The sequence below is a fragment of the Rhinolophus ferrumequinum genome, chromosome 16 (assembly GCF_004115265.2).
Source record: "Rhinolophus ferrumequinum isolate MPI-CBG mRhiFer1 chromosome 16, mRhiFer1_v1.p, whole genome shotgun sequence".
NCBI lineage: Eukaryota > Metazoa > Chordata > Mammalia > Chiroptera > Rhinolophidae > Rhinolophus > Rhinolophus ferrumequinum.
In genome coordinates, this window is record NC_046299.1 from 35,119,781 (window position 1) to 35,146,384 (window position 26,604).

General features: G+C 35.3%; 1 protein-coding gene across 6 annotated transcripts in view; it reads left to right on the top strand.

Moving 5' to 3' along the window:
• The window catches only part of PRKG1 (protein kinase cGMP-dependent 1), a 1,124,480-nt gene that overhangs the window by 1,068,076 nt on the left and 29,800 nt on the right, over positions 1–26,604 (top strand). For 4 of the 6 annotated variants that reach the window (XM_033130095.1, XM_033130094.1, XM_033130096.1 and 1 more), the window contains one exon: positions 18,848–18,944. In XM_033130095.1, coding sequence (XP_032985986.1) covers positions 18,848–18,944 — 97 coding nt within the window. The other 2 variants (XM_033130097.1, XM_033130098.1) reach the window with 2 other exon arrangements.

Consider the following 26,604-nt stretch of genomic DNA (forward strand, 5'->3'; position numbering starts at 1 on the left):
TAACTCAGTTGACCACTTTTGCTTTCCTGAAACATTTTCTTCACTAGTCTTTTAGAACCCTATTTTCTCCTGGTTTTCTTTCTTCTCCATTAGCTGTTCTGGCTCTGCTTCTTTGCTGGTTGCTCCTGACCTCTACGACCATTCAAGGTCGGTGTGGTCCAGGGCTGGGTTCTTGGACCCTTGGCAGTTTTTACTTTCTTCCTTGGTGATCTTGGATAGTCTCATAGCTTTCAATGCCATCTACATGCTGGCGACTTCTGGATTTACATTTCCAGCCCAGATGTCTCTTTTGAACTTCAGACATCCAGCAGCCTGCTTGACAAATCCACTTGAAGAAATCATATATGTTGCAAACTTAAAGTACCAAAACTGAACTCCCACTCTTCTCCCAAGCCTGTTTTTCTTACGGTTTTCTCTATTTCAATAACTAGAACTGCATCCTTCCTGGTTTTGAGGCTCAACACTTCAGAATCATCATTTTCTTCTTTCTTTCACTCACACCTCACATTCATGTAACAGCAAATCATATTGACTCCACATTTAAAATATATCCCCAAACCCACCCCTTTACATTACCACCTCAGTCCAAGCCACATCTTTTCTCAACTGGATTATTGCAATGACTTCTGACTTAGCTCCATATTACTGCCTTTGCCCCTTTTTGTCTATTTTCAACCAGGAAGCTATAAAAAGAGACTCTTCAAAGCCCTACATTAGCTTCCCTTTCCCTCAGAGTAAAAGTCAAATCCTTTCAGTGGTCTACAAGGCCCGAGGTAATTTGCACCCCGCTCCGCCCATCACCTTGCTCCCGATCTCATCTCCCCCTCCCCTTCCCTGCCTTCACTCTGTTCTAGCTACTATAGCTTCCTTGATAATTGTAACACACACTGGATGCAATCTTGCACCTGGGCAACTGCAGTTCTTTTTACCCAGAATAATCTAAGTCCAGACAGATCCCTCCTGGTTCAGACCTTTGCTAAAATGTCAGCTTCTTAGTGAGACCGTCCCTAATCACCTGAGCTAAAATTGCAGCCCTCCAATGCCTGTTCTTGCACCCTCTTTCTTGCCTAATTTTTCTCTGTAGCACTTATAACAATTTAACATACCATGTTTTACTTGTTCTTTGTCTTTCTCCTCCATCACTATCCACATGAAAGCAAGATTTTTTTTTTTTGTGTATAGTTTGTCCACTCCTGTATACGCAGCATCTATAACAGTGGCTGGCATATGTTTGCTTTTATTAGTAATTTGTTAAAAGTCACTCATGATATCCTACAACTGCCTGATTCTGCTGAAAAGACAGAATATTTGGCTTGCATTTTGATCATAATACTCCAGTTGCTTAAACTCTCTAAAATAATTTCAAGGGTTTTTATTTCACCTTGTCTTAGTTGGTTCCAATTATTTACTCTATAGTCTGTAAAATGTCTTTTAACATAATTGACTTGCATTATTTATCAGTCTTAAGATAGTTAGATTGGTAAATGCAAAAACAATTATGGAATTTTGCTGGAATCAGTTTGTTTCTCACAGCAGGATTATTCTGTTATTAACCTGGGGTAATTGCTGTCACTCTTAGCTACTTTGTTTTCATTATAGAACCTCCAGAGCAAAGGTTATGTGTTACCAACATTGAAAATGTACTTTGTGGTTTTACGTCAATTAAAATATCATTTCCATGCTGAAAAATAATAACTACAAAATGTGTGTCATAACCAGATATAGAATGGGTCAAACCTGCCCCAGGCATCCCTTGGGGGTTCCAGTCATTTGCAGAGATCAGGCTGAGTCCCTGATCACAGGATGCCCAAGTGAACATAATTTTCATTTCAAAAACTCTAAACAAAGAGGGGGGAGAAAAAAAAAAGAAAAGAAAAGAAGGAAGGAAAGAAGGAAGGAAGGAAGGAAGGCAGGAAGGAAGGAAGGAAAGAAGGAAGGAAAGAAGAAAGAAAGAAAGAAACTTTGCCTTCTTCCAGAACTACTAGATATCTGTACCCATCATAAAAATAAAGGTGACAATCCATGGGAGGACAAAAAGATTGAAACCTTTATGACCAGTGTCAACATGGCTGTCATAAATTCATGAATGAATTTAAGGTTTGAGTTCCTTTGAATGTGTTCAGAAGTTGTTCAATATTAGTAGATTCTATCCTGAGTTACAGTGAAGCAGGAAGGCAAATACAACATCCTAAACTGTAAGATCTTATATTTTGTCAAAGACACATGTTACTTATGGAATAAGGGGTTAGTTGGAGAATTTTAACATCTGGTTCTTGAAGAAGCTCGACAGGATTGAGGTTTTGCATTATTATTATTATTATTATTATTATTATTATTATTATTATTATTTTTAGTGAATTATAGTCAAAGGAGGATAGTATATGAAGGCAATACAAAACTAGGAGTTACTAACAAAATCCCTTCATATCATTTTAAGATTTTTTCAGTTGCATCTCACAAGTAATACTGATAAGGAAATATTGCTTATCTAACATTGTTAATAATAATAAGATTCTTTTCTTCTTTTTTCTTGAGGTAATGCATTTTATAATGTGCTTTTTTATTATAGAGAATAAAATATATTCAGTTTAGAAGTGATAGAGAGATTGCTCAAATGGAAGACAGTTTTTGACGATAAAGAATCCAGTACATTTAGTAAAATCTAAACATGTAAATAATAGAAATATCTTCTGTAGACATCAAAATACTATAGTGCTGTAATGACAGGTTGACAACATAAGACAGAAGTGTCCCTTTTTCAATTCCTGGTGAAGTAGCTCTGTGCATGAACCCAGTTATATTATTAGTGTTTTTCTATGGGTAATGAGTGAGAAATGGTTTGGTAAGCAATGGGAAAAAAAATGATCATGTCCATGTTACGTCTTAATTTTATGTTTCTAATTTCAGATCTCCTTCCCCTTCCAGAGGAAGTTAGCGATGCCATAGCTTTAATGTCTGTTTTAGCTGCAAAACTCAAAGGTTCACTTTCTGTTAGAAAATCTAAAGCAGGTGGTATACAATTTCTCCAGATTTGGAATTCTGTAAAGGCAAGTAAATTTGAAGTTCAAGTGCCAGTAGGGTAAGCTGAATTCATAATCCTGGTGACATTTTCCTGAATAAAAAGAAAACCTTTCTTTTGTAATGCAATTGTCTGTGCAACTGTGACTCTCAATTGCATCACCGCCATAATCATTACAGCCTCATTTTCATTAACTTGGTTTAAAAATCCAAAAAACAACCTTTGTTTTGATTCTGATTTGGATTTTCAATAGAAAGTAAAAGATCTGAAGTGAAGAGGTAGCAGCTAAACCAGGAATTTAAGCCACTGCACTGCTGATCTCTGAAGGAATCTGGTCTGGAAGGAGGAGACCTGAACTGAAGGAAATGGGGTTAATGTTCTTAAACTTTTAGGGGGTATCTTTTGACTCAGAAGCTCTGCTTTTTCCCATGTGTATCAGCTGGGCAAATGCTATTTTAAAAATGGTCAATTTAAACCTGGGAATGAGAGGCATATGCTATAAATTTTTCTATAGTAGTTCTTAACACTCTTCTGCGTGTTTCCCGCTGGGCAGTATATGGGAGCAAGCACGTGCTCCTCTTTACTAAATGAGATTATAGGAGAAGGCGTATTGCAGCTCAGGCACATAAGAAAGTGCTCAATTCTAAGGGGACACACTGACATGGAATGATAATAATAGGACCATACACACATTGAAAATGTTTTCTTGACCATGTCTTTGCTCTTGTGTGTCCATGTCTAGAGAGCTGTGGACCCTAGTCAGAATCTGTGCAATACAGACAAGGCTCTTCAGGTCAGCATCATTGGGTAGAAATGGACCATTGACAATATTTGCTAGAATACATAGCAAAGAAACAACATTTGACATAAGTGGGTTCGAAAGCATTATCATGTCAATTCCATCTCAAAAACATTAGCCTTTCTATGAGTATTTTTCCACTGACATAAAACATCCCCATGTGATGTGAATTGTATTGTATATTAACAGCATAGCTAATAAATTCATGTGACATGATGAAATGTTGCAAAAATGCTTTGATGGAGCCTAAAAAGAGAAAATGGATCTTCTGTGTACTTTCTTCTGTTGTCATTTGTCAGTAAAACGATAACAAAGGAATTTTCTCTCTCTTCTTTTGAATTTATTTTATCTTCAAACTCACCTCTGGGAACGTTCCCCTAATAAACATTACTCAGTGGGATAAAGACATAATAAATCTTGTAAGGCCTTTATCAAAGGAGTATTTATAATTATTTGCCAAGGGCAAGGAAGTCAAAGATCTGAAATTTAGCCTTTCCCTTCTAAAAGGCACACTTACAAATCTCTGGTTCTGAATGAGGTATCTGCAGTTTCACCTGCTTGTTCCTGAAGGAACCAGTGAGATCCTTTGTGCCTCTGGAACTTGGCCAGGTCTCTGTCCTGTTTCCTAATGAACCACCCTCAGGAGGCTTTTAAGGAAGTGATTCATACTGAGTAAGCCCTAAGAAAATGGGAGAGGGGTCTGTTTGCAGGACTAAGTCACTGAGCAGCTTCTTGGCCATTCTGATTTTGGCAACAATTCATCCTCAGAGAGGACACCCTCAGACTTTCTGTGAATGCCTCTTGAGACTCTGTTTCAGGCATTTCCAGGCTCTGGATTACGATGGTCGTTGTCTGACTCTGAATCTGTTGCCTGACTGTGGCTAAGAGCACGGTGATGTATCATCTGTCCCCCACAAGATCAGGGAATAGTTCAAGGTAAGGCTCTTATGCTGAAGCAACACGAGAACTTTGTCCTTTACTTTTGTCCATGTGACGGCTCATAAATTCCATATTCCCCAAGAGTAACACCCAGTAGAATTGTATAAAGTACATTAAATTTCAATTTCAAAAGGAGGCCCTCATGTAACCTCCTTTTAATAGGGTATCTAGAATAGACTAGAAATCCCATGCTTCATTCATCACATATACCATTAATTTTAGTTTAATGCAACATTCGACAGCACCTGGTTATACATAAAGTGGTTCAGAAATTAAATGGTGAAAACATAGCATCAAAGCAGACGTACAAAGAGTTCTACTGGGAGCATCATAAACCACCAATAGAACATTTTAAATGAAGGAATTTAATACTAGGCAAAGGAACAAAACATCCACTTTATGGCATATTTTCATAATCATATATTCCTAAATTAATGTGATATCTACAGAGTAACATCCCATTGATCTGTAGTTTGCTTGCCCAGCAACACTACTACCTAGTTCCTAGCCAAGCGGGAAAAAGACAACTTAGCACAGCCAAAAATCTATGGACAGGAAAATCAGGCAATTAGTAATAACAAGGAAAAGTACTGGCACACAGTAAAAACTCCATGAAAGGTAACCGTCATCTTTATATTATTATTATTGACTGCTTGTAATTCTGATTCACATGCATTATCTCATTTACTATTTACTATAACCAACGGAGTTGGTTTGGCTAGCATGCCCATTAAGCAGTTAAAGAAAACTAAGGCACAGAGGGATCCTGTCGCTTGTTCAAACTTATGTAGCCAAGAATAACGGAGCTGGGATTTGTCCAAAGCAGACTGGCTCTAGAGATTATATGTTAATCATTTTATGTTACTGCCTCTTGAGGAACTCACTGATTGTGTAGATATATTATAGGCATAATTCTAACAAATTCGGTTGTCTGGCTTTATAGATTACAGAAAATAATTGTATCTGGGTCAGAAATGGGAGGTAAGGCAGACAGGCTCCCTGACTCTATCAAGAGAATACTTAAAAACTGAACCACTAATAACAAATAAGCTACTATGCTGTAGAAGTTTTATTGGAGTCATCTCTGATAGAGGTAACAGCACAGTAATTGACTTTCCAAAATGATAACCTGGGTCATCCTCTGAATGTTCTACCGTGTTCAACAGATTAGTCTTCAAATGGTTTGGAAGAAGATAATCCATTCTAAAAAAAATCAATTCCCTATTTATTTTTTTAATGGGATGAGAGAAATCTAGGTGGTAATTAGAAGGAATAAACTTCAATAACCCAAGCAATGTGCTTCTTCATGGAATAACCCAGTCCTTGATGATGCTGCATAATTGGGTGTTACTATTAAAGAAATAGTCATAATTAACCAATACGTTTCAAAGATCCCGGATCAGAAAGTATCCTGCTCTGCTTACTTTCCCTAAAACTTTAATGGTTGAAGAGGTTTCTCCTTGTCGGCAAATTCGTAATCCACTGGTATGTTAGATAAATCTCATTCCTTATGTCATCTAAGAAAGGTCTCTGTAAACAAATTGTCTAGCAATATTCTAAATTGTTGTATTTAAGAATAGACAGATAGTAACAGAATTCTACTTCCTATATAGAAACGTTTTCTAGACAAACCTAATGAGACCTGAAACTGTAATGTTATTAGCCTGAAACCTAAAACCGTAGTACAGTGTAATTCTTATTGCTATTCATTTTTTTAAAAAAAAATCTTTGCTTTCCAATTAGCATGTAACACTCTAGAAATTAGCCATCATGTTTATGAAATTATTTCAAATCTAGTCTCACAAAAAAAAAAACTTATTTGAGCCTTTTCCCAGTTTTAAGTATAGGCTGGAATATAATTTAGGGGGAAAAAAAGGGTTAATTTTGTGCAAGCCGAATAACTCAGTTGTATCATCAGAGTCATCTTGTGGACCATGTTGGTTCTTTGATTCTCCAGACTTTGGCAAGAAAAGCCTATAGGAATCTTGTTTCTGGAACAATTATCAGTATAGCAGCGGATGTGTTGGCACCAGAATGTCAATGTATCTGCTTTTTAAAAGACAAAACTGCACAGACTGGCTAACTGACTATATCTATCATCTATCATCTGTCTATCTGTAATCTATTTTCCATTAGGGTTCTTAAGTGGCATCTTTGTGCAAATTGTACCATAGTATAGTTTTATTGCTATTGAAATATTCTTTGTAGTTTAGTAAAAATAGACTAATTGCTGCTAAAAATAGCCACATTCCCTCAGTTTTAAATTGTTTACTACATGTCATATATTTTATGTATTTAGAGATTTATGTTCTACCTCTTTTATCCTGTGCCTGGTCAAATGCCAGAAGCACTACAGAAATAAAACTATGGGACTCCTTCAGCTTCCCACTTGCGAGGAAAGCACACCCCCTCTTCAGTCCCACCCTCTGAGTGCTGGCTGGCAGGGGGCCTTCTTGTTTATTTCACTGGAAATGTGCTCATTGCTCATGAGACACAGTACAAGATTCTAAGGCTCCCACCTCCAGTTCAGCAATTTCTTGTCCTAAAGAGGCAGGAGAAAGGTTTTCTATCTTTTGTCTGCAATTCTATTATGTCTGCAAAGTTACAAAAGGGTGAATCAGACTGAGAATCCAATCAGATGCTGTCTGTTCTCTGAAAACATTAAGTGGCCATATAACAACCAGATTGTTAAACCTAGTAAAGAGAGGCAACAAGTCAAGGTGATTTCTCCTCACCAATGTAGCTTGTTTTAGTGTCAAAAGTCCTTGTAAAACCAATTAAATCCACTGAGCCCATGTGAATTTGGTGGTTGTTAATTCCTGGGAGAAAATTAATAATTTTGATAAGGAAAAGGAGATCACAAAAAGACAATTGAGAATAGGATGTAGCCAAAAGGTCAACTCTATCCCTAGAAAATCTGTGAAGAAAAATGAAACCATACATGGAAAAAATATTCTCTACCTGTTATGTGGTATAAAGAATAACTAATAGGTCTGAATGCCCCTTCCAATTTTATTCATTTCACTTTTTTATTATTTACTAATTTTTTTTAAAAAAGAAAATAATTTAGTGTTATTCAATATGATATATACAAGTGTTAGAACCAGGAGCTTTATGAAGTGGTTAAAATAAGTCAAATGAATCATTTTTATTTTATGTATGAAAAGAGTATATGCAACTTACTATTGAAAGAATTCCCTTAGAATTCTAAAAGAATTGCTCAACTATGCAATCTGTTAGTGAGTAGTCCTCTTTTAAAAAACTGTTGTTAAAAGCACAGAAAAATTACCAATTTGTTCTAAACCAGGAGTGAAGTTCAGTTTAAGTGCTATAATAGCATTTCTTTAAACCAATGGCACAGCCACCGTGGAATTTGATTACAACTTAATTCTAAACTTCCATGACAAGTGAGTCAGGTACTAAGGGAAACCATTATTGTAATAATTTTGTACACTTGTAGAAAAGAAAAGAAGGAGCAATTGGAGGATATCGGGTTGTTCCCTCATGGCCATTATCTTGTCACTCCGGTGATTTTGTAAAATGTATGGCAAGACACCAGTTTCTAATATTGTAGCCATCGGCGCAAATCCTAACCAGTGTATTTTATTGTGACCCTTCTGAATCACTGTGCAGAAACCTTAGCAGTGGGGAAAGGAGTAGTGCCATCGTAAAGTTATTTGATCTTGAGGGGGGCACAGTGTAAGCTAAGAAGTATGAAGAAGACCATATGTTAATACAGCTCATTTTGCATTTGTTGATTCTTATAAATATGTACTGTGTTAACACTATTGAATTATTATCTCAGCCAGATGATCAAGGTTTACATCATTAGGGATAAATCATATTGATAGTATGTATCCTTGATGTGATGTGATAAAAATGGCACTTTATCGCTGGTATTCCTCCCAAAAAACTCATAACCCTAGAAAAAAACATCAGATACACCCCAACTAGAGACAAAACACCTGACTAGTACTCCTCAAAACTGACAAGGTCATCATAAGCAAGGAAAGTTTGAGAAAGTTTCACAGCCAAAGGGAATCTAAGGAGATACGACAACTAAATGCAACAAGGCATCCTGTATGGGATCCTGGAACAAGAACAGCAAAAAGCACGTTAGGTAAAACCTAAAGAAAGCTGAATAAAATATGGACATCAGTTTAGAAAACAAAACAAAGCCCAAACTCCCATAGATTGCTTTATTATTCAATCGCATTGGCTGCAACAGAAAACAGTGCCAGATTTTGCATCCAGATGGCAATGACTTGATAACAAATATGTAGTCTTTTCTCTGAGACTTAGTTTATTTGATAAATGCACTATCACTAACACTAAACAACTTGACATGGCAAAACATTTGCTTCATTTTCTTTTCTGCTTAATATTATATATACTAAGATATACAGGCTTTCCCTTCTTCAAGATTGGATGGTATTCTCAAAGGTCATTTCAGAATAACTGTTTGGAACTTGGGACACATTTCCCTATGATACTTATACATGATGTAATAGGTGTCTGTCACATACATATCAAATTAACAAGTTATTTAAAACTTACATATAATTATTAACCTTGGTAATTAATGCTGTATGGACTTAAATCTATGAATCTCATTTAAAAATACTGATTCATGGCTCCAAATCCCAAGGTTTTATCAGATTTGTTTTTAATTCACCCCATAATTTTGATATAAATCCTGGGTGAGACAGAACCTCTGGTTTATTATGGTCTGTGCATTTGCAGTTCTGTTTTCAACATCAAGACGTATCTTCCCCAAATGCTGTCTTGGCCAATTAATTGGGGTTTCATGCCTGCCTCCTTGTCATACCAGGAGCTGAGAGCAGGACCCTCTTAAATGAAAGCCTCTGGTAGTATTATCTGAAATAAGAATTACAAGAGTCAGGGGTTAGAGGGAAGGATGGGAAGAGGAACACAAAGTAGAAAAAGAGAAGATGTGGCTATCAGGACTTTCTAAAAAGTGTATTATCTATCAGAATACTTGGAATCCTGGAATGATCAAGCTGTAAGTGAGCTTCTTAGGCATGTCTAGTGCAAAGCTTTCATTTTACAGAAAAGTGAATGTCTTGGCCCAGTTGGTCATGTGCCAACTCTCTCATCATTTGGTTTATTATATTCCTAGAGGCCTGGGAAGGGTGACTTGTAGTCTTCTCATTTTCTTCTTGCCACACACTACATTTTCCTGTATTTTCATTCTTTGTCCCACTGTGACCATGGCCATGTCCCCAAGCCTCCTGCCCCTGAAATTCACGCGGAATCCTTCAGAAATAAAGGGGAAACATAAAAATGGGGGTACATAGCAAAGGTTCTGAGTCCAGACACAAAAGTTGTCCCCTAGTGTTCATTTGAGTCCTGACTAATTTTTCTGTTCCCAGTTCAATCTTCTAACTGATCCCCTTGATTAAGATCACAATTAAGACTAACTTGAAGGTTTAATTAAAATTAAACTCTCCCTGATTTATTTCAGTATTTTAACCCCATATCAAAATGACCTATAAAAAAATAAAGATTTCTTAGTCTTTGGATAGAAAAGAGATTTTTATATTTGAGGGGAAAACTTGGGCTGGTTTTGCCCATCCTTTCTTTAGAAATGTAGGCTATGGCAAATATCGTCCTTATGGAAATTGAAAGAGAGCTCTGCTGGAATGGATATGTATTTTCATGAGGCAATAATAGATAAGGATGAGGTGTTGGAGCAGTGAAGGCAGAAGGAGAAGTCATTTTCACCTATCTTTTTTCCCCTTCAACCTTACCTCCCTTGCCCTGGGAAGCTAAGCTGTGCCAATCTGGACCACCCTGGGAAATAAGCATTAGCAAAAGCCTCAGGTTGAGATGCGGAGATGTAGGGGAGGAAAGAGGAGGAAATCATCCTGCACTGAGATGAGAGAGGACTTCCTCAGACCACTAGCCTTTGATGGTTATCCATTTACATGAAGGAACTATCTATTCTGGCATGAATGTGATTGGTGACTGCGTGCTTTTGTGTTTGAATACCTATATATGAGTATCTATGTCCTCTGATGCAAAACTAATAATTGCTGAATAACTTAATAAATGAACTTGCTCTTATGGGCCAATGAATCTGTTAGGGTAACAAATACCATCAGGCAAAAGGAATCTTGAATTCCTTTCTTGCCAACTATATTTATATGGAAATATATATCCAGTTAGGCCTGTATTTTTTCAGAAAAAGAAAAAATACAACTCAAACTATGTAGAAACTGATTAACTAAAAAGGCATATTGGACAATACATTTAAAGCTAACAGTGGGTAGCATATGCTCACTCATCTTTTACAAATGCTACTCTGACGTTTGAATTTTTAAAAGATTCTCTTGTGAGCATCAGTGTACTTTTTTTTTAGAGGGGGCAGCATAAAATTGTCAGCATTTTCCTTTCCTTTTTTTAAAAATTAAATTTATTGGCCTGACATTAGTTAATAAGATTATATAAGTTTCAATTGTACAGTTCTGTAATACATCATCTATATGTTGCATTTTGTTCACCATCCAAAGTCTAGTCTCCATCTGTCACCATATATTTGACCTCTTTTACCCTGTTCATCCTCCTCCCGTCCACCTTCCCCTCTGGCAACCTTCAGATGGTTGTCTGTTTCTGTGAGTTTTTTGGTTTTGTTTGTTCAATTGTTGCTTTTAGTTTTATATCCACATATGAGTGAAATCATATGGTTCTTGTCCTTTTCCATCTGACTTACTTTGCTTTGTAAGATACTCTCCACATCCATCTGTGTTGTTGCAAATGGCAGTATTTCATCCTGTCTTGTGGCCAAGTAGTATTCCATTGTATGTATGTCGCATGTACTTATATTTGGGAGTCCTTTTATTTAACTGGAGAACACACATGCACATGCCATATCATAGGCATGAAGGCATAAGTGCTTAGCTACAGGAGTCACATTCTTGGCTGAATTGTGTAATAAAACAGTATATTTTTTTCAAATATATTTTATAACTTTTACATTTACCAATGTTTTTCAAATATTAGAATATTATAAAAACTGCAAAAATAGAATCTGATAGTAAAAAGTATTACAGATCACAATTCAAAAACACCAGACCCTTATGCCTGAGTCTTTGTGCCTCTGGCTAAGTCACTTACCATCCCTGAACTTTACTCTTTTATTGCAAAAATATAAAGGTTGGATTAAATAAGCTCCCAAAGGTGTTGATCCAGATTTTGAACTATGTTAGTATCTGAGTACTTTGAGATAAAATAAAAAAATTTTTTCTGAAGTTTTGTGATTATCTACTATCTTATATAAAAAGAAATTGAAATTTTTGCAATGCATGTAGTAAATGTAACTATGATACAATGTGAAACATGCGCAACATGTCTGCTCCTAATCCTTCTGGTATTTAATTACTAAAACCCATCACATATTATCAACTGGTCTACCCAGTTGCAAAATAGAAGTAAAAATATCTGTGATCCCATCTTCACAGAGAATTAGGGAGGATAAATTAAATGAGAGAAATTTTAGAGTCTTTGGAAGAAAGGTGCTTTCTAAATGCAGATTATTTGCATTACTATCATTCTTTTATGCAGTAGATATGAGAAATGCAATTTTCCGGTGTATTTCTGTTGGCTGTATCTCCTCAAGGGAATGGATTTGAAAAATAAGTGGAACTATTTCATGACTAGAGTACTCAAAAAAAAAAGTATGTGTTTCTGAAAACCACAATTTTGGAAACAGAGGGTGAAAACTAATGTTATCTCAAATTCCCTGAAGAACAGATTATACTTTCTGGAGAAAACTGACAGAACGAAATACTTTATATTCATTAAGTTACTTTCAAACTTTTTCTTTCTTCTAGTTTTTACCACTACTGCTAAAAAGAAAAGTGACTATGCTAGTGACTGCACCTATGTGCTTTAAAAATAAATGAGAAATCATCTCTTTTTGTTTAGAACTTTAGAAATAGGGTTGCTTATGTTTAAAGGGATTATTTTAAACATTTAGTAATAGGGACTTCGGTAAAAGCATGATTCTTTCAAAAGAAAATGATTCCCTATACAAACCATAAACTATCAAATGGTTCACTCTGTTTTTCAATGAAGTCAAAAGATTCCCCTTTTAAAGTTTAGCTATCAATGAAACTTTTTATAAAGAAATTAATAAGAGATGATTGATGACTTGACTGTAGGTTTAAGGACAATCCATTTTTATCATAGTGCCTAAATTTATTTAATTCCAAACATTTGAGAATCGGGGGAATGAGACATGTACTTACTATATTCACATACACAAAGTTAAAGTAGCATAATGAAGCAATGGTTCCTGTAGGTTAAACCCAAATCACATCTGTGTTAAATATGTAAATAAATTTTATTGGTCCAATTCCCAGTTCTACTTTCTCTATGTATAATTACTTTTCTAGGTGAATTTTTATTTACTTTACCAGACCTACAAATTACTCAATGTACCAAGCTTTACTAAGTCAGGAACTATTATTACAAAAAATCCTGTGTATCAAATTGTTTATTCAGTAGCTGGCCAGCATTATATCTTGCATGTGTCATAGACCAGGTATATATATGTTGTGTTAAAGCCTCACTTTCTGAAAGTTTTAATGGTTTCTGTAGAGGTTTACAGATTGCAGTGCTCTTTGGTAACAAAAAGTGAAAGATTTCCAGGCATTTATATGAACGTTTAAGTAAATGAGGATTCTGACTTAAACTATCTACAAAATTCATACTTATTTACTTTAGTGTATATTTATAGTTACTTCTACAAAAGCCTCCCGGTAAATGTTGAAGAAATCAGGACTTGGAAATACAAAGTCATTGACGAGAGCCAGGACTACAAGTCATGAGCTTTTGTCTGTATGCTGTGATGCAGTCTTACATGGTTTTTAAGTCCAGAGTAGACATTGATTGTCTGATTGAATCTCATTTGCCTATTACAGCTATGGAATAAAAAACTTAGTCATAGATGAGAATCCATATGTGATTACTGAAACATTTTATTTTTGTAGATTTCCCAAAGAACTGATAAAACTAAACTCAGCAGGACATAACAATACACCTCAGAGCAGATGAGCCTAGGCAAAGTCATCACAACTGATTTGCATGTGGATTAGAGATGCTAATAATTTATTTGGTTTTCCTTGGAGATCCTTAGATAGACTTCTGAAGCTAATTTAGATTGTACCGTGTTTCCCCGAAAATAAGACCTAGCTGGATAATCATCTCTAATGTATCTTTTGGAGCAAATATTAATATAAGACCTGGTCTTATTTTACTATGAGACCAAGTATAATATAATATAACATAATATAATAATAATATAATATAATACCAAGTCATATTAATTTTTGCTCCAAAAGACGCATTAAAGCTGATTGTCCAGCTAGGTCTTATTTTCGGGGAAACAGGGTAAATGAGCCGGACAAAAGCAAATAGGGCCACATTAGCCTTTTGTTCCATTGGCTTTTAATTACAGGCATTTGTAATACATCTGGGATTACCGTGTTTCCCCGAAAATAGGACCGGGTCTTATATTAATTTTTGCTCCAAAAGACGTATTAGGGCTTATGTTCAGGGGATGTCATCCTGAAAAATCATGCTAGGGCTTATTTCCTGGTTAGGTCTTATGTTCGGGGAAACACGGTATTGTTATATTACTTTGGATCCTTGGCCCTTACTTTAAAAATGCACATAATATTGTCTGCTTTGTAAAATGCAGCTCAGCGATTTCTGTTATTGTAATACCACGGTGAAGATAAAATGTTAAGCTCCATACACGTTATACTGGGTTGAATCACCATATTTGGTTTCCACTATATAGGCAGAGATGTTCACGTCTTACGAATAATGATCAGTTATCACCCTAAACTAATAAAAATGTAAAAAAGTAAAAATAAAATAATGGTCAGTAATGAGGTATAGAACTCAATTCTGTTATTTAAAAATGATGACAGAATTGATTCATGGATGCATGGCAACAATGGGAAAACAATAGTGGTGAATAATAAAGGACACCTCATTCTTATTCCTTGGTTTTATAGAAGCTGGTAATATTAGAAGAGATGGGGAAAAAAAAAAAAAAACAACTAATGGTTATTGCCTATTTCCTAAAGAAAGTGAATACTGTACAGATATGTAGTTTCAGAGAGAGATTGAGATTATCCTAGTACTGCTTTTCTGTTGCTAGACTGTATATGTATGTCGTGGTCTCATCATCTTTTTACGTTTGTACCTTCATATCAGTTTTACATTTTCATTGTTTTTGGAACTTCCTTTGGTGTACAGACAGAAAAAAAAATATAGGAGGCAAAAATCTAGGCAAGTTTGTTCCTTTTCAGCAGTTCTTAAAAGACAAGTTCAATATTTCATTATTTAAAGGGTACCCTGTATGAATTCACAATTGTCTGTGGATTCTAATCACCATAGCCCCAGATAAATTTTATAGTCAGGCATGTTTGAGGAACAATGTTATCTGTGTCTCCTTCACCCAACAGACTTATTCACTGTTGTATAGTTAATTTTGTGTTGTTAACCTATTTTAGGAGTGTGTATGCTCCCTGATGTTACATTCAGAAAGGGTATGTCAATATCTGCACTTTTCTGGGAAGAAATTCCATAGCTTTCATCCCATGCTAAATAAATAAATAAACAGACAAATAAACCAACTTTAAAAAACATGGTATCTCGAACTAAGTTCAGGACCATTGGAAAATATATTTTATGCTCCTTGCTAGATGTAAAGCAACCAAGCATCAGGAACTATATGTCTTACTGACTAAATACTTACTATATGTATTTTGCTGAGCACTGGGCAATGGTCCCTTTCCTGAATACTGCTGCACAGATGGATTTTAGAATTGCTTGAAATTGGGCCTAACTCCTTGGACCCAGTACCCCACAGTACTAAGTTAGGGACTTGGGTTCCACATTTACTTTCTTTAGCCAAAAGAAGTTTGTTTAACAGAACAGTGGCTACTTATTAACCAATTTATTTAATCTCCTTACCCACTCAAACTTTTTATCAACTCTAAAGGAAGTAGAACATAACTGATGAATTCAAATTGCCTATTAATAATTCCTAAGTTAAAAGAAAAAATGAAAATGTCCCTCTATGCTGTAAGCAACAGTGGTTAGATACCTAAGGAAACTGAATCATCCATAGTTTAGCTTTTTTACCAAGGTCCCTTCAGGTTATCTCTATGTTAGAAAAAGTATTAATTCAAAATGGAAATGTGTATGGAGTTTCTGTGATGAAGATACGACTCTTGTCCCTAAAGAGTAATTTAAATGAGAAAAAATAAATGCATGTGAAATAGTGAGCACTAACAACATTCCCTTTGCTGGAAAACTGCTATGGCAGTATTCCCATATTCTTTGACTTCCCAAGAATCAGGACGGGAAGCAAATAGGAACACAACGAAGAATCAAGAGCATAATTATCCAAAGGCTCCTTCAAATTGTATCTCACCAACCACTACATAAAATCACCCATCTGTGCAGTATTTTACAAATTCACAAAGGAACATTAGCAAAGTAATTAGCCAAGATTATCGAAGTATGAATACAATGCTACCAATCTCTTTTCACTAAACCATAGGAAATATTTTACTTAACTGTAATTAGTGCTTCCAGTATATGGGACCGTATGCATGTGAATTTTAATGGGCTTCTTAGAAAATGTCTACTATTTAACACGGGGTTTACTGTGTCCATCCCGTTAGGTAAAAGACCATCGGTAATTAATCAGATAGTGAATATAACAAAGAGGTTTTGGCTGTAAAAATGCGAGCGCAAAGTTTTATAATTATATAATTATAATTTTTGCATTCTGTATCTGTCTTTTTTAGTAATGTCACTGCTTGCCTGCTTATGTATGTATGTATGTATGTATGTATGTATGTATGTATTTATTTATATCAGTGTTAGCCATCATTGAACTATCGTTCATTCTTATGGGTCTAGAGCAAGAGGGTCAGGAACCAAGACCACGTTATAAGAGCCCCAGCACTCTTGGCATGGATGCATCACCCCCTAGACTCACTGGGCAGCTATTATTTTCCCTAAATTATTTGAATCTGCCCCCAAATTCTTCTGTCGTTTCTGAAAACTCCTGAGCTTTCAGAGGGGTTAGAACTACGGTTCTCAACCTTTTCTGTGCATCAGCACCAACTGGGGAGCTTTAAAAAAATACAGGCATTTGGGTACCCCTTCCAGAGCTTTCTGATTCACTCAGTCTGTGGTGATATCCAAATTCAGTGCTTTCTAAGAGATGCTCAGGTAGTTCTGATGTGTAAGAAGAGGCTGAAGATCATTTGATTAGCGCTGTTTCCAGCTTAATCTCACGGAGACCAAATGTAAGAATTTGGGGGTTTATTCAAGAGCTGTAAGTGATAACATGATACTTTAAAGATATAAGATAGTATCAAAGTAGTCTGAAACAGTTTATCCTCTTCATATCTGAGATTCTAAATCCAGCAAATGCATAGGATGTTATTCAAAAATGATCTCATTAAGAATTTGATTATCTCGACCATCAAGAAATGCTTGACCACATACAAACTATCATGGGGTCTAATCCCAACAGATGTCCTTTTTAAGCACCTGTTGGAGTGAACTCTTCCACTGGCCCTTTAAATGGGATGGAGTTTTAATTTTCCAAAAGTAGTGATGCAGTTGGAATGCTAGAAATGCCCATTTGCTGCCTATTTTCCATTCTAGTAGACCATCTCCTGAATTACTGTCGATCTCTTGATTGTGTAGTTCATGAGAGAAGTCTACAAAGACCATTAGTATTGACCCAGTAGCCTTGTTTATAGAGGTTTCTTAGAGAGAGATGATTTCATATAATCAGCCAATAATAAAAAACAATGTTGTTTTTACCCTCTCCTGAGTCTGTAAATAACTGACTTCTTAAAAACTAGAACTGTGGTTGTAAACTGGGAAACGTTGAAAGCTCACCTAGAAAGCTGTTTCACATTTCTCCCAAGTGGGGAGTCTAAATTTGTGTTTGATTATAATGGAATAGCGAAAATGTTATACAGCTTAACGCCAGACATGCCTGTGGATGATTCTATCCAAAAACTTGACATAAACAAGCGGTGTTAGTATCATTATCTCAAATGTGTTCGTCATGTCTATCTATAGCGTCATACTGAATCAGGTACCGCCTGGCTGAAGGTCATGGGTTACACATAGTTATTCAAATACTTTAGTGAGTGGGAAGATCATCTTCATCTTTATGCCTTCCTGCCCTTTCTAAAAATAGTAGGGCCTTTAACAAGGAGATATTTTAAGCAGCTCATATTCACTTGTCTCATCAGGAGAAGCTTATTTTGGCCACTTGCATGTGTCAGATTTGCATGTGTGCATAGTTAGACTTTTGGAACAGAATCCATGCTTTTCCACACCACTCATATAAGAAACTTGCAAACATAAAGACACTGGGATTACTAGCTGAGAGTCAGTGAGTAAATATAAACGAAGGAAAGACACTTTTTAGGAATGTGAATATGCTTCCGAAATCATCCATCTCCGACATTTGCACATCAGTCCTCAGCTTTTCGGATCTGTTTTCATAAAACCTGGCTGTGATTTCACTCCAGAGACCTCAAAGATCTTGCTGCTTTTAGCAAATATTTATAGGAGCCACTGCCAGCCTGTGGATAAGGGAAACTAATGAGAAACTGCCATCCAAAATCTGAACGGCAAAAACAAAACCAAGTAAAACCAAAAAATCCAAAACAAAACCAAGGAAGAACAACTCAAACAATCCGTGCTCACAAGAAGACTCGTAGAAAAATACCAAGATGTAACTTTGATTTGATAACTGGATTTATCAGTCACATGACTGGTATGCAGTGGGTACTTTGTATTTTTCTCCTTTGAAAAACAAGTGCAAATCTATGTTATTCTGCACAACTGGGGCCAAAAAAATTATGAGTGTGAGAAAACACAGACTCTAAAAGCAAGATGGAATTTAAGCAGGTAAACCCTGTTCCACAGTCATGTCATTCCAGTACAGTTGTACGTGGTACCCGTGTTTGCACCTCTAAGAAATTTCCATTTTTTCGCATCAAAAAATCCAGATATGAAGCCGAAGCTGCTTTCTTCGCCAACCTGAAGCTGTCTGATTTCAATATCATCGACACCCTTGGAGTTGGAGGTTTCGGACGAGTTGAACTGGTATGTGATTGTTCTTTGAATGCTTTTGAAAGCCTCTGTCTTCCTGTTTTTATTTTTTCTCCTGTAGTAAGATTTCTCTTCTCTCTCAACTTTAATTACTTTTGTTTTTAAATTGGTACCAAATAATTTCATATCAGTTCATCGGAGTTTGAATGGTTAAAGTGGGCTCTGTTTATGTACTCAATAAATTAAAAATGAAATAAATATTAATTTACATTTTAGAAAACCTCTTTATATTAAATGAAAGGTAAACACATTTACTTAATGAGAAGTCATAAAGCACTTTTTACTCAGCTGATTTTCTATGATCTCTATTTACTTCCATAGTCCTGAGCAGTGTTCACTAATTTAATTTTGCACTCTATGTACAATTACGATCATTAAAATGTAAATTTAAATATATGTGAAGGAAAGTGAAATATATATATATATATATAAAGATCCATAATGCTGCTTTAAAAAAAATCAAGTAAATGGTATTATAGTAGTAATTCTGTGATTCTGTAGTTGTAAGCACCTATTTACATTATAGTGCATATATATGCATACATATGTAGGGTGCCAAAAATGTATGCACATTTTAAGAAAGGAAAAAACTATTAAAATTGTAATACTCAATATATACCGATAATAAAAAATGAATACAAGTCAGGTTTGACTTTTGCAATTATAATAGGTGCTCAAAGTGGTTACCATCAGTGTAATTTTAATACAGTTTTTTTCCTTTCTTAAAATGTATATACTTTTTTTTGCCACCCTCTGTATAAGTGGTGATATATATATATATATATATGAATATATATATATATATTTATATATATGTATATATCTCCATATCATATATTATGGTTTGAATATTTTATGTAATTTATTTCACCCACATTTATACACACATGCACACACACATACAGATAAGTGTTAGTGAAGATGATAAAGACATTTTAGTACATGTTTATGCATAAAACACATTACTTGAATGTGCGTAAAGCAAATGAAAGCATGCTCTATTTTACCTTTGTTTGAAAAATAAATTTAAAAACCGAAATATTGCAAAAAAAATTGGGGGAAAAAGTTGTTCTGGTGACTGAGTTGCTGCATTCCAGCACTGTGTGGATATAAACCCTCTTTGAGAACACAGATTAGTTTCTACCTCTCTGCTGAAAATGGAGGAGCCCCTGATATCAGACACCAGTACAGTATGTTAGGAACTCCCTGAGACTGTGTACAGTGAAGTAAACAGTTACTGTTGCCATCAGAAGACCAGAGAAATCCCCTTCCATAAAAGTAGTTTGACCCAGTTCTATTTTTGATATTTTTCCATTTGGGCTGCAATTGGGATTTCTGACTTTCACACGCAGAAAGATGTTATTTACTTAAATATTAGACAAGAAGATTTTAGAGCCATAATGTGTTTCAGGGGCTCTGCATTGTGCATCCCTTCATGCTGGTTGGAGATACTACAGGAGGACTACTTCTGACTTGACTCTGACTTCATAGGGTTCCTCTGAGGACCTAAGCATTTTTAGTTATGGGATTAAAAATCAAGCCAAGGCCTAGAAAAACCTCTCGCTTTTCTGAATCCTGCTAATGAATGCAGTCTTAGATTTATTTTTCAAGAACTTTAATTTTGTGATAAAATCTAACTGTTCATATAGCTAGTGCAGATTTATTACCAGTGTTATACATGAGCAGCTTTTTAGCAGGAGGTGTTGGGACATATAAACAGGATGGAGGGTAGAGCTGCCTGCTATGAAGCATTTATTATCTGGTGTGTTCATCTGCATAGTTATATGTGTCTAAACCCCTCTCTAAATGAGGCAGTAGAAAGGACAGAATACCCTAGAGATTGATTTTGTGACTGTTATAGTTCTTAAATATTTCTTAAATATGTTTTAAACAATCTAGACAATAAAATAGCTGCTTTAGTTGACCAAAAAATAAAAAAATAAAATCAACATTACAACTTTGTGGACTCCTAGAGGTCTGAGAACTTCAAATTGTGAACCTTTAAGTTACTAGTGAGATATTTTATAAAATACAGTATAAGAATTTACTTAGGGTTTTTGAAATATTGAAAATTGCTCACAGACACTGAGATCACTTCAAGATGAACAATTAAATGCTAACCTGATAGTAGAAAACTTACAGAAAATTCCCTCAAAAATGTGTAAGAAGACACAGGCAACTAGTGACAAAATTAGAGAAAGTTCCATGTAGGCATTCAAAAGGTAATGAAATTTAAAAAAACAGTATGTGTGTATCTGTGTGTGTATGTGTTTGTGTGTGTGTGTGTCTGTGTGTGTATATGTGTGTGTCTGTGTATATACATATTTATGTATAATCACCATCCCAGGAGAGGTTGTCAAAGGCAGTTCACGTTTTTTCCTCTTTTGCACAGATGGTTATAGACTAATGAAAACCATAACCTCAGGTATTAATTTAGGTTGGAGGTATAACCCAGTTTGCAAAACGTTCGATATGTTGATAAATGATAAATCCATAATGGGTCATTAGGTACAACCAGTACGAGTACATTAGGGGAAAAGCCACATGTTTTTAACCTTTGAAGTGGTCATCTTGTGTAACCTTGCATTTCTCAAAACTCACTGTAGGATATTCAGAATATCAGGATTGTCTTCACTATTCAGTGTGGACTAACCATTTAATGGATCACAATTACCCTAGAATCTAGTGCTCCCAGTTCTTACCACTTACTAACTGCCTGATAATATTAATTATAGGGTATGAAAAATGTCCTTCTCTGTGATCGTTCATTTTTTATGTGTAATCAGTGATGCCAGAATTGGGAGTTTGGCCTCAGCACATACTGTAATAACACATATTGTTGTCATAGCGTACAGTGAATCACCATGAAGACAGTGGTGACGACATAGAAGCCAGTAATGTACCTTTAGAGCAGTACTCCTACTAGTCAGAGTCAGGAGGAGGATCCAGGCAGAGCCACGCTCCTCTGAGAATGATGCAGGCAAGATCATTTTATCAGTAGCATTGAGTGTGATTTTTAAGCAACAACCTTCACATAGACTCATTTCACACACACACACACATACATACATATATATATATATATGTATATATATATGTATATATAGTACTGAGCATGTTAATACAGTATGTAATACTGATACCTTGAATCTATCAATCCTTAGTTCAGCAGTGATGTTGTTCAGATAAATGATATTGTAAAAAAAAAAAACTATATATATATAAAACTACATACATATATATGTGTGTGTGTATATATGTGTGTGTATATATATATATGTATATATATATACACACACACACATACACACACACACACACACACACACACACACACATATATACATATATATATACCACAAGTTACACTTTAGTTTTATGATAGCATTTTTAAAAATTTTCCTGGGCGTAAATTATAAGATTATAAATTCTGTTTTTTATTAGTTTCAGATGTACAAAATAATGTAATAGTTAGACATTTATACACTCACAAAGTGATAACCCTAAGATTATGAATTCTTGAATTGGGTATGAAGAATTAAGAATTTGAATTTTGAACTCCATTTTCTGTTACAACTAAGTTAAGAGTGTAGTTTCATCATTGTTTGACATATAGATATATTCATGTTTTTTTACATAATGGTATATACCTTTCAAAGACTTCTTAGCATTTCTTAATTTTTATCATTTATGTCAATTTAGATGAATTTAGATGCTCTGATTATCTGCTATTCACCTTTGCTCTGTCAAAAACTTTAGAGGCTTTCCCTTCTCTGAATCTTGATGTTGCTATTAGTGGTAAGATGTCTGTGGAGAAAAATAAAATAAGTATAAGGTGGTAGCTAAAAGCTAGACTTCTGGAATTAGACTTTCTGGATTCATTCTTGTCAGCTGTGTGTGCTTAGTCATTTACTTAGAACTTTTGGTCCTAGGTTTCCTCCTATCTAAAATGAGGATAGTAATAGGATATGTGTCTCACAAGGTTGCAAAGATTAAATGAGTTAAAACCCCAAAAATAGTACCTCACACATAGTAGGTCAGGAAATAGTGTCAATGTTGTTATTATTAAAATATGATAATGATAATTATCTTTATCATTCCCAGTTACCCTCATAGAAAAGGCAGGGAATGGAATACTTGTTCTCTTTTTTTCCTCCATGCTGGGCCAAGCCCTGAGAGTACAAGCATTTCTCCAATATAAGAAAGACTCTGAGGTTTTCAAATGACCTTCAGTGGTAGCTTGTATTAAATTCCCCCAAACCACTAAAGCTCCTTACTTTCTGATCTGTTGTGAGTGGAGATAGGAAACAATTTTCAATTTTCCTCACACTGGACCTTTGTGTACCTGAAATAGTCTGCTCTTATTTATCAATTTCTCTTCCAAAGTGTAAAGCCCCACGTTTTGACCTCTCAATATGAAATCGCTTTTGGTGCGGATGGCTGAATCATACATAGTTTCTCCACAGTCTTCTTAAACCTCTCATTCCTTCTGGGCCACAATCCTACAGTCAGATGGTCTAGGAGTGGGCAAGATGCACGTTTCAAGAACCATATCACACTCAAGTTAACCACATTCGTATAACAGGGTCTGTGTGCTGTAGATATAGGCATCTATTCCACTCTCGGCATTTTTGCCAGCCTCCTGGGCACTGTCCATCACATGCAAGCAGGCCTGGAGGGCTATGTAAACCAACTGAAAAAAAAAAAATAGACACTAAGAGATGATGAAGCAAGAAATTAGGTGATAAACCCATTGCTCAGTCAACAGAGTTTTGTTCCATGATCATGAAAGGCAAACAGCTTAACTCCAAAGGGAAACCCCATTTAAGATGAAAACATTTCAAGAACTTACTGCCAAGCCACACGGCAGTGAAATAGAATAGCTCTGGGATCGCTGGGCGGCATTGCCATTTGTGCCCACAGTGATCTATCCTGCAGAGGGTGACTGGGAAACCTGCTGCCCCAAGGCCTTGTGTCGTCTGTAACCAAAGTGAATAAGGACTCGACTCCACACTGGTTGAAAACTCAAAATTTGCCTCATTTTAGCAAAGCCTTTTCACTAGGCATACTCTACTTAGTTTATTATTAAATATGCCATCCTCGTTTTATATTTATTTTCAAAAGAATGGAAGCTGACACATATTATTAACTGTGATAACTAGTACTGATTGCTAAGAAAATATGTTATTCAGATAGCTAATGAAAATCCAATTCAATAAACGCTAATTGAGCATAATAGCTGTAGTCACAATATAATGGAACTCCTAAAATATCTAACCACAATGACAGTTTCTAAGCAGAAATCACAGGTAGTAAAGTCTATTTCTACTTTGACAGATGCTAATAAAGTAACATGGGCATTATTTTACCTTGCTACCATAGAATATATTTCCTTTTGTACATCGATAGTTGTAACAATTTAGGCTACACAATGACAAATAGAACAGTCAGTTTCTTACACATCTTCTGAAATTACAGAAATTGTATATATTAGCTATCTATTAAAATGAATATTTTTTATTAAAAAAGTTAGAAATCAGTGTCCTACAGTAAAATAAAATGTTATCAATACTTCCTCCAAATCTGCATGTTATTCTAGAAAGATCAAGGTATATCTAGAAGTCACTAGACGTGTTTTTCCAAGGCTTACAATAACTGGTGATAAAACAGTTTATCCAAAAATTAACACTTGGTTATACTTGCCTTTTTGTTTTCTTTGACATAAATTTGATTTTTTTTCACTCAAGTGAATTTATAGGCATATCACATTCAGCAACGATTTATCTATTAAGAAATTCCCTAAGTATGTTTTATGAAATATAGAAACATTAGATATGATTCCTGCCCTCAAGGAATTCTGCCTTCTCCTAAGTAGGAAGATAGAATTAACATATATGAAAAATAGCAAATGAAATCCATTAGTATTGTATTAAATTCTAAATTATGCAGACAAGTTCTCAGTATTTCAGACAGAGAGCTTTTGTAGCTCATAGAGTAGAGAATGCACTGAGAAGACACAGGACTCAAGCCAGGGCTTAGAGAATATGTTAGGATTTAAGTAAACAGATGGGGAAAGGCCATACCAGGCAAAGGTTACAACACAGAAGGCCACATGTTTTCACAGGACAGCAAAGCAAGTGGCCTGACTATAATAGAAGCTCTCTGGTGGAGCAGTGAGAAATATTATTAAATAGCCAATTGATAGAGTATAACTGTATTATAAATATTATATATTATATTAAAGGAGATTGGACTTTAGGGTATTAGGCATTCTTGGGCATTATGTCAAGTGAGGAAAGTGTATAAACACAGATTCAGCTCTAAGCTTCGATCTATGAAATAAAAGAATCCCCTATAAGTTGACTAGACAGGCTATTTTTAGGTAGCCCTGCTCCCAGTGATAAACATAATTTTTCTTCTGAATAAGGTAGTTTATTTTGTTCCTGAAAGTTTTATGTAAACACTTTAAAAAAGAGATCCTTTCCATGAGAAGGAAAAACAGTCCCCCTTGTGTATGTTAGTAGTGCTGAAAAGAGCGATGTCCTTTTTTTAAAAAATTTTTATTAAATAGATTGGGGTGACATTGGATGGTAAAATTATATAGGTTTCAAGTATACAATTCTATAATGCATCTATATATTGCATTGTATATTCATCACCCAAAGTCAGTTAATCACTATATATTTGACCCCCCTTTACCATCCTGCTTCCCCCCTTACTCTCTGGTAACCACTAAAGTTACCATAGTCTGTGTCTATGAGTTTTTGTTTGTTTATTTGGCTTGTTCATTTGTTGTTTTCAGTTTTATATTCCATTTATATTTGGTTCTTGACTTTTTCTGTCTGACTTGTGTCGCTTAGCGTAATAATCTCAAGATCCATCCATGTTGCTGCAAATGGCAGTATTTCATCTTTTCTTAACAGCTGAGTAATATTCCACTATATATATGTACCACATCTTCTTTATCTATTCATCCATCAAAGGACACTTCGGTTGTTTCCATGTCTTGCCACCATGACTAATGCTGAAATGAACATAGGGGTACATATATCTTTACAGATAAATGTTTTCAGATTTTTTAGCTAGATACCCAGACGACAGATTGCTGGGTTTTATGGTAATTCTATTCTTAATTTTTTTGAGGAACCTCCCACAGTTTTCCATAGTGGCCACACCAATTTACATTTCCACCAGCAGTGTATTAGGGTTCCTTTTAAATAAAATAAAATGGTTTATTTTGCTTTCTGAAAATAAATACAGAAAAGATCATTCTGTAGTTTCGGTGTAGCTCATCAAATGTATACATTTAATTCATTGCTAATTCATACTCTCATATTGATATCCCCCATCGCCATTGACATACAACACATAGTATTAGATTGAACATTGAGCTATGAGATTAGGAGATTTTGTGGGCCAGATAACTTGGTTCTTAGCCCCATCTCCAGTCAGATGCCTTGCAAGTTCACAGCAAGAGTGAGGCGATGATCAATACCCAAAAAAGTAACAAGTTAAAATCAGGGGGAACCACTATGATCATAGCTAGAATTTTGAATTGTATATCTACATGAACAAAGCAGTTTAAATGTTTAATGTGACTTTTTTTATAGATCAAGTTACCATAAGCAAACCAAGTAAATATGTGTTGAACTGG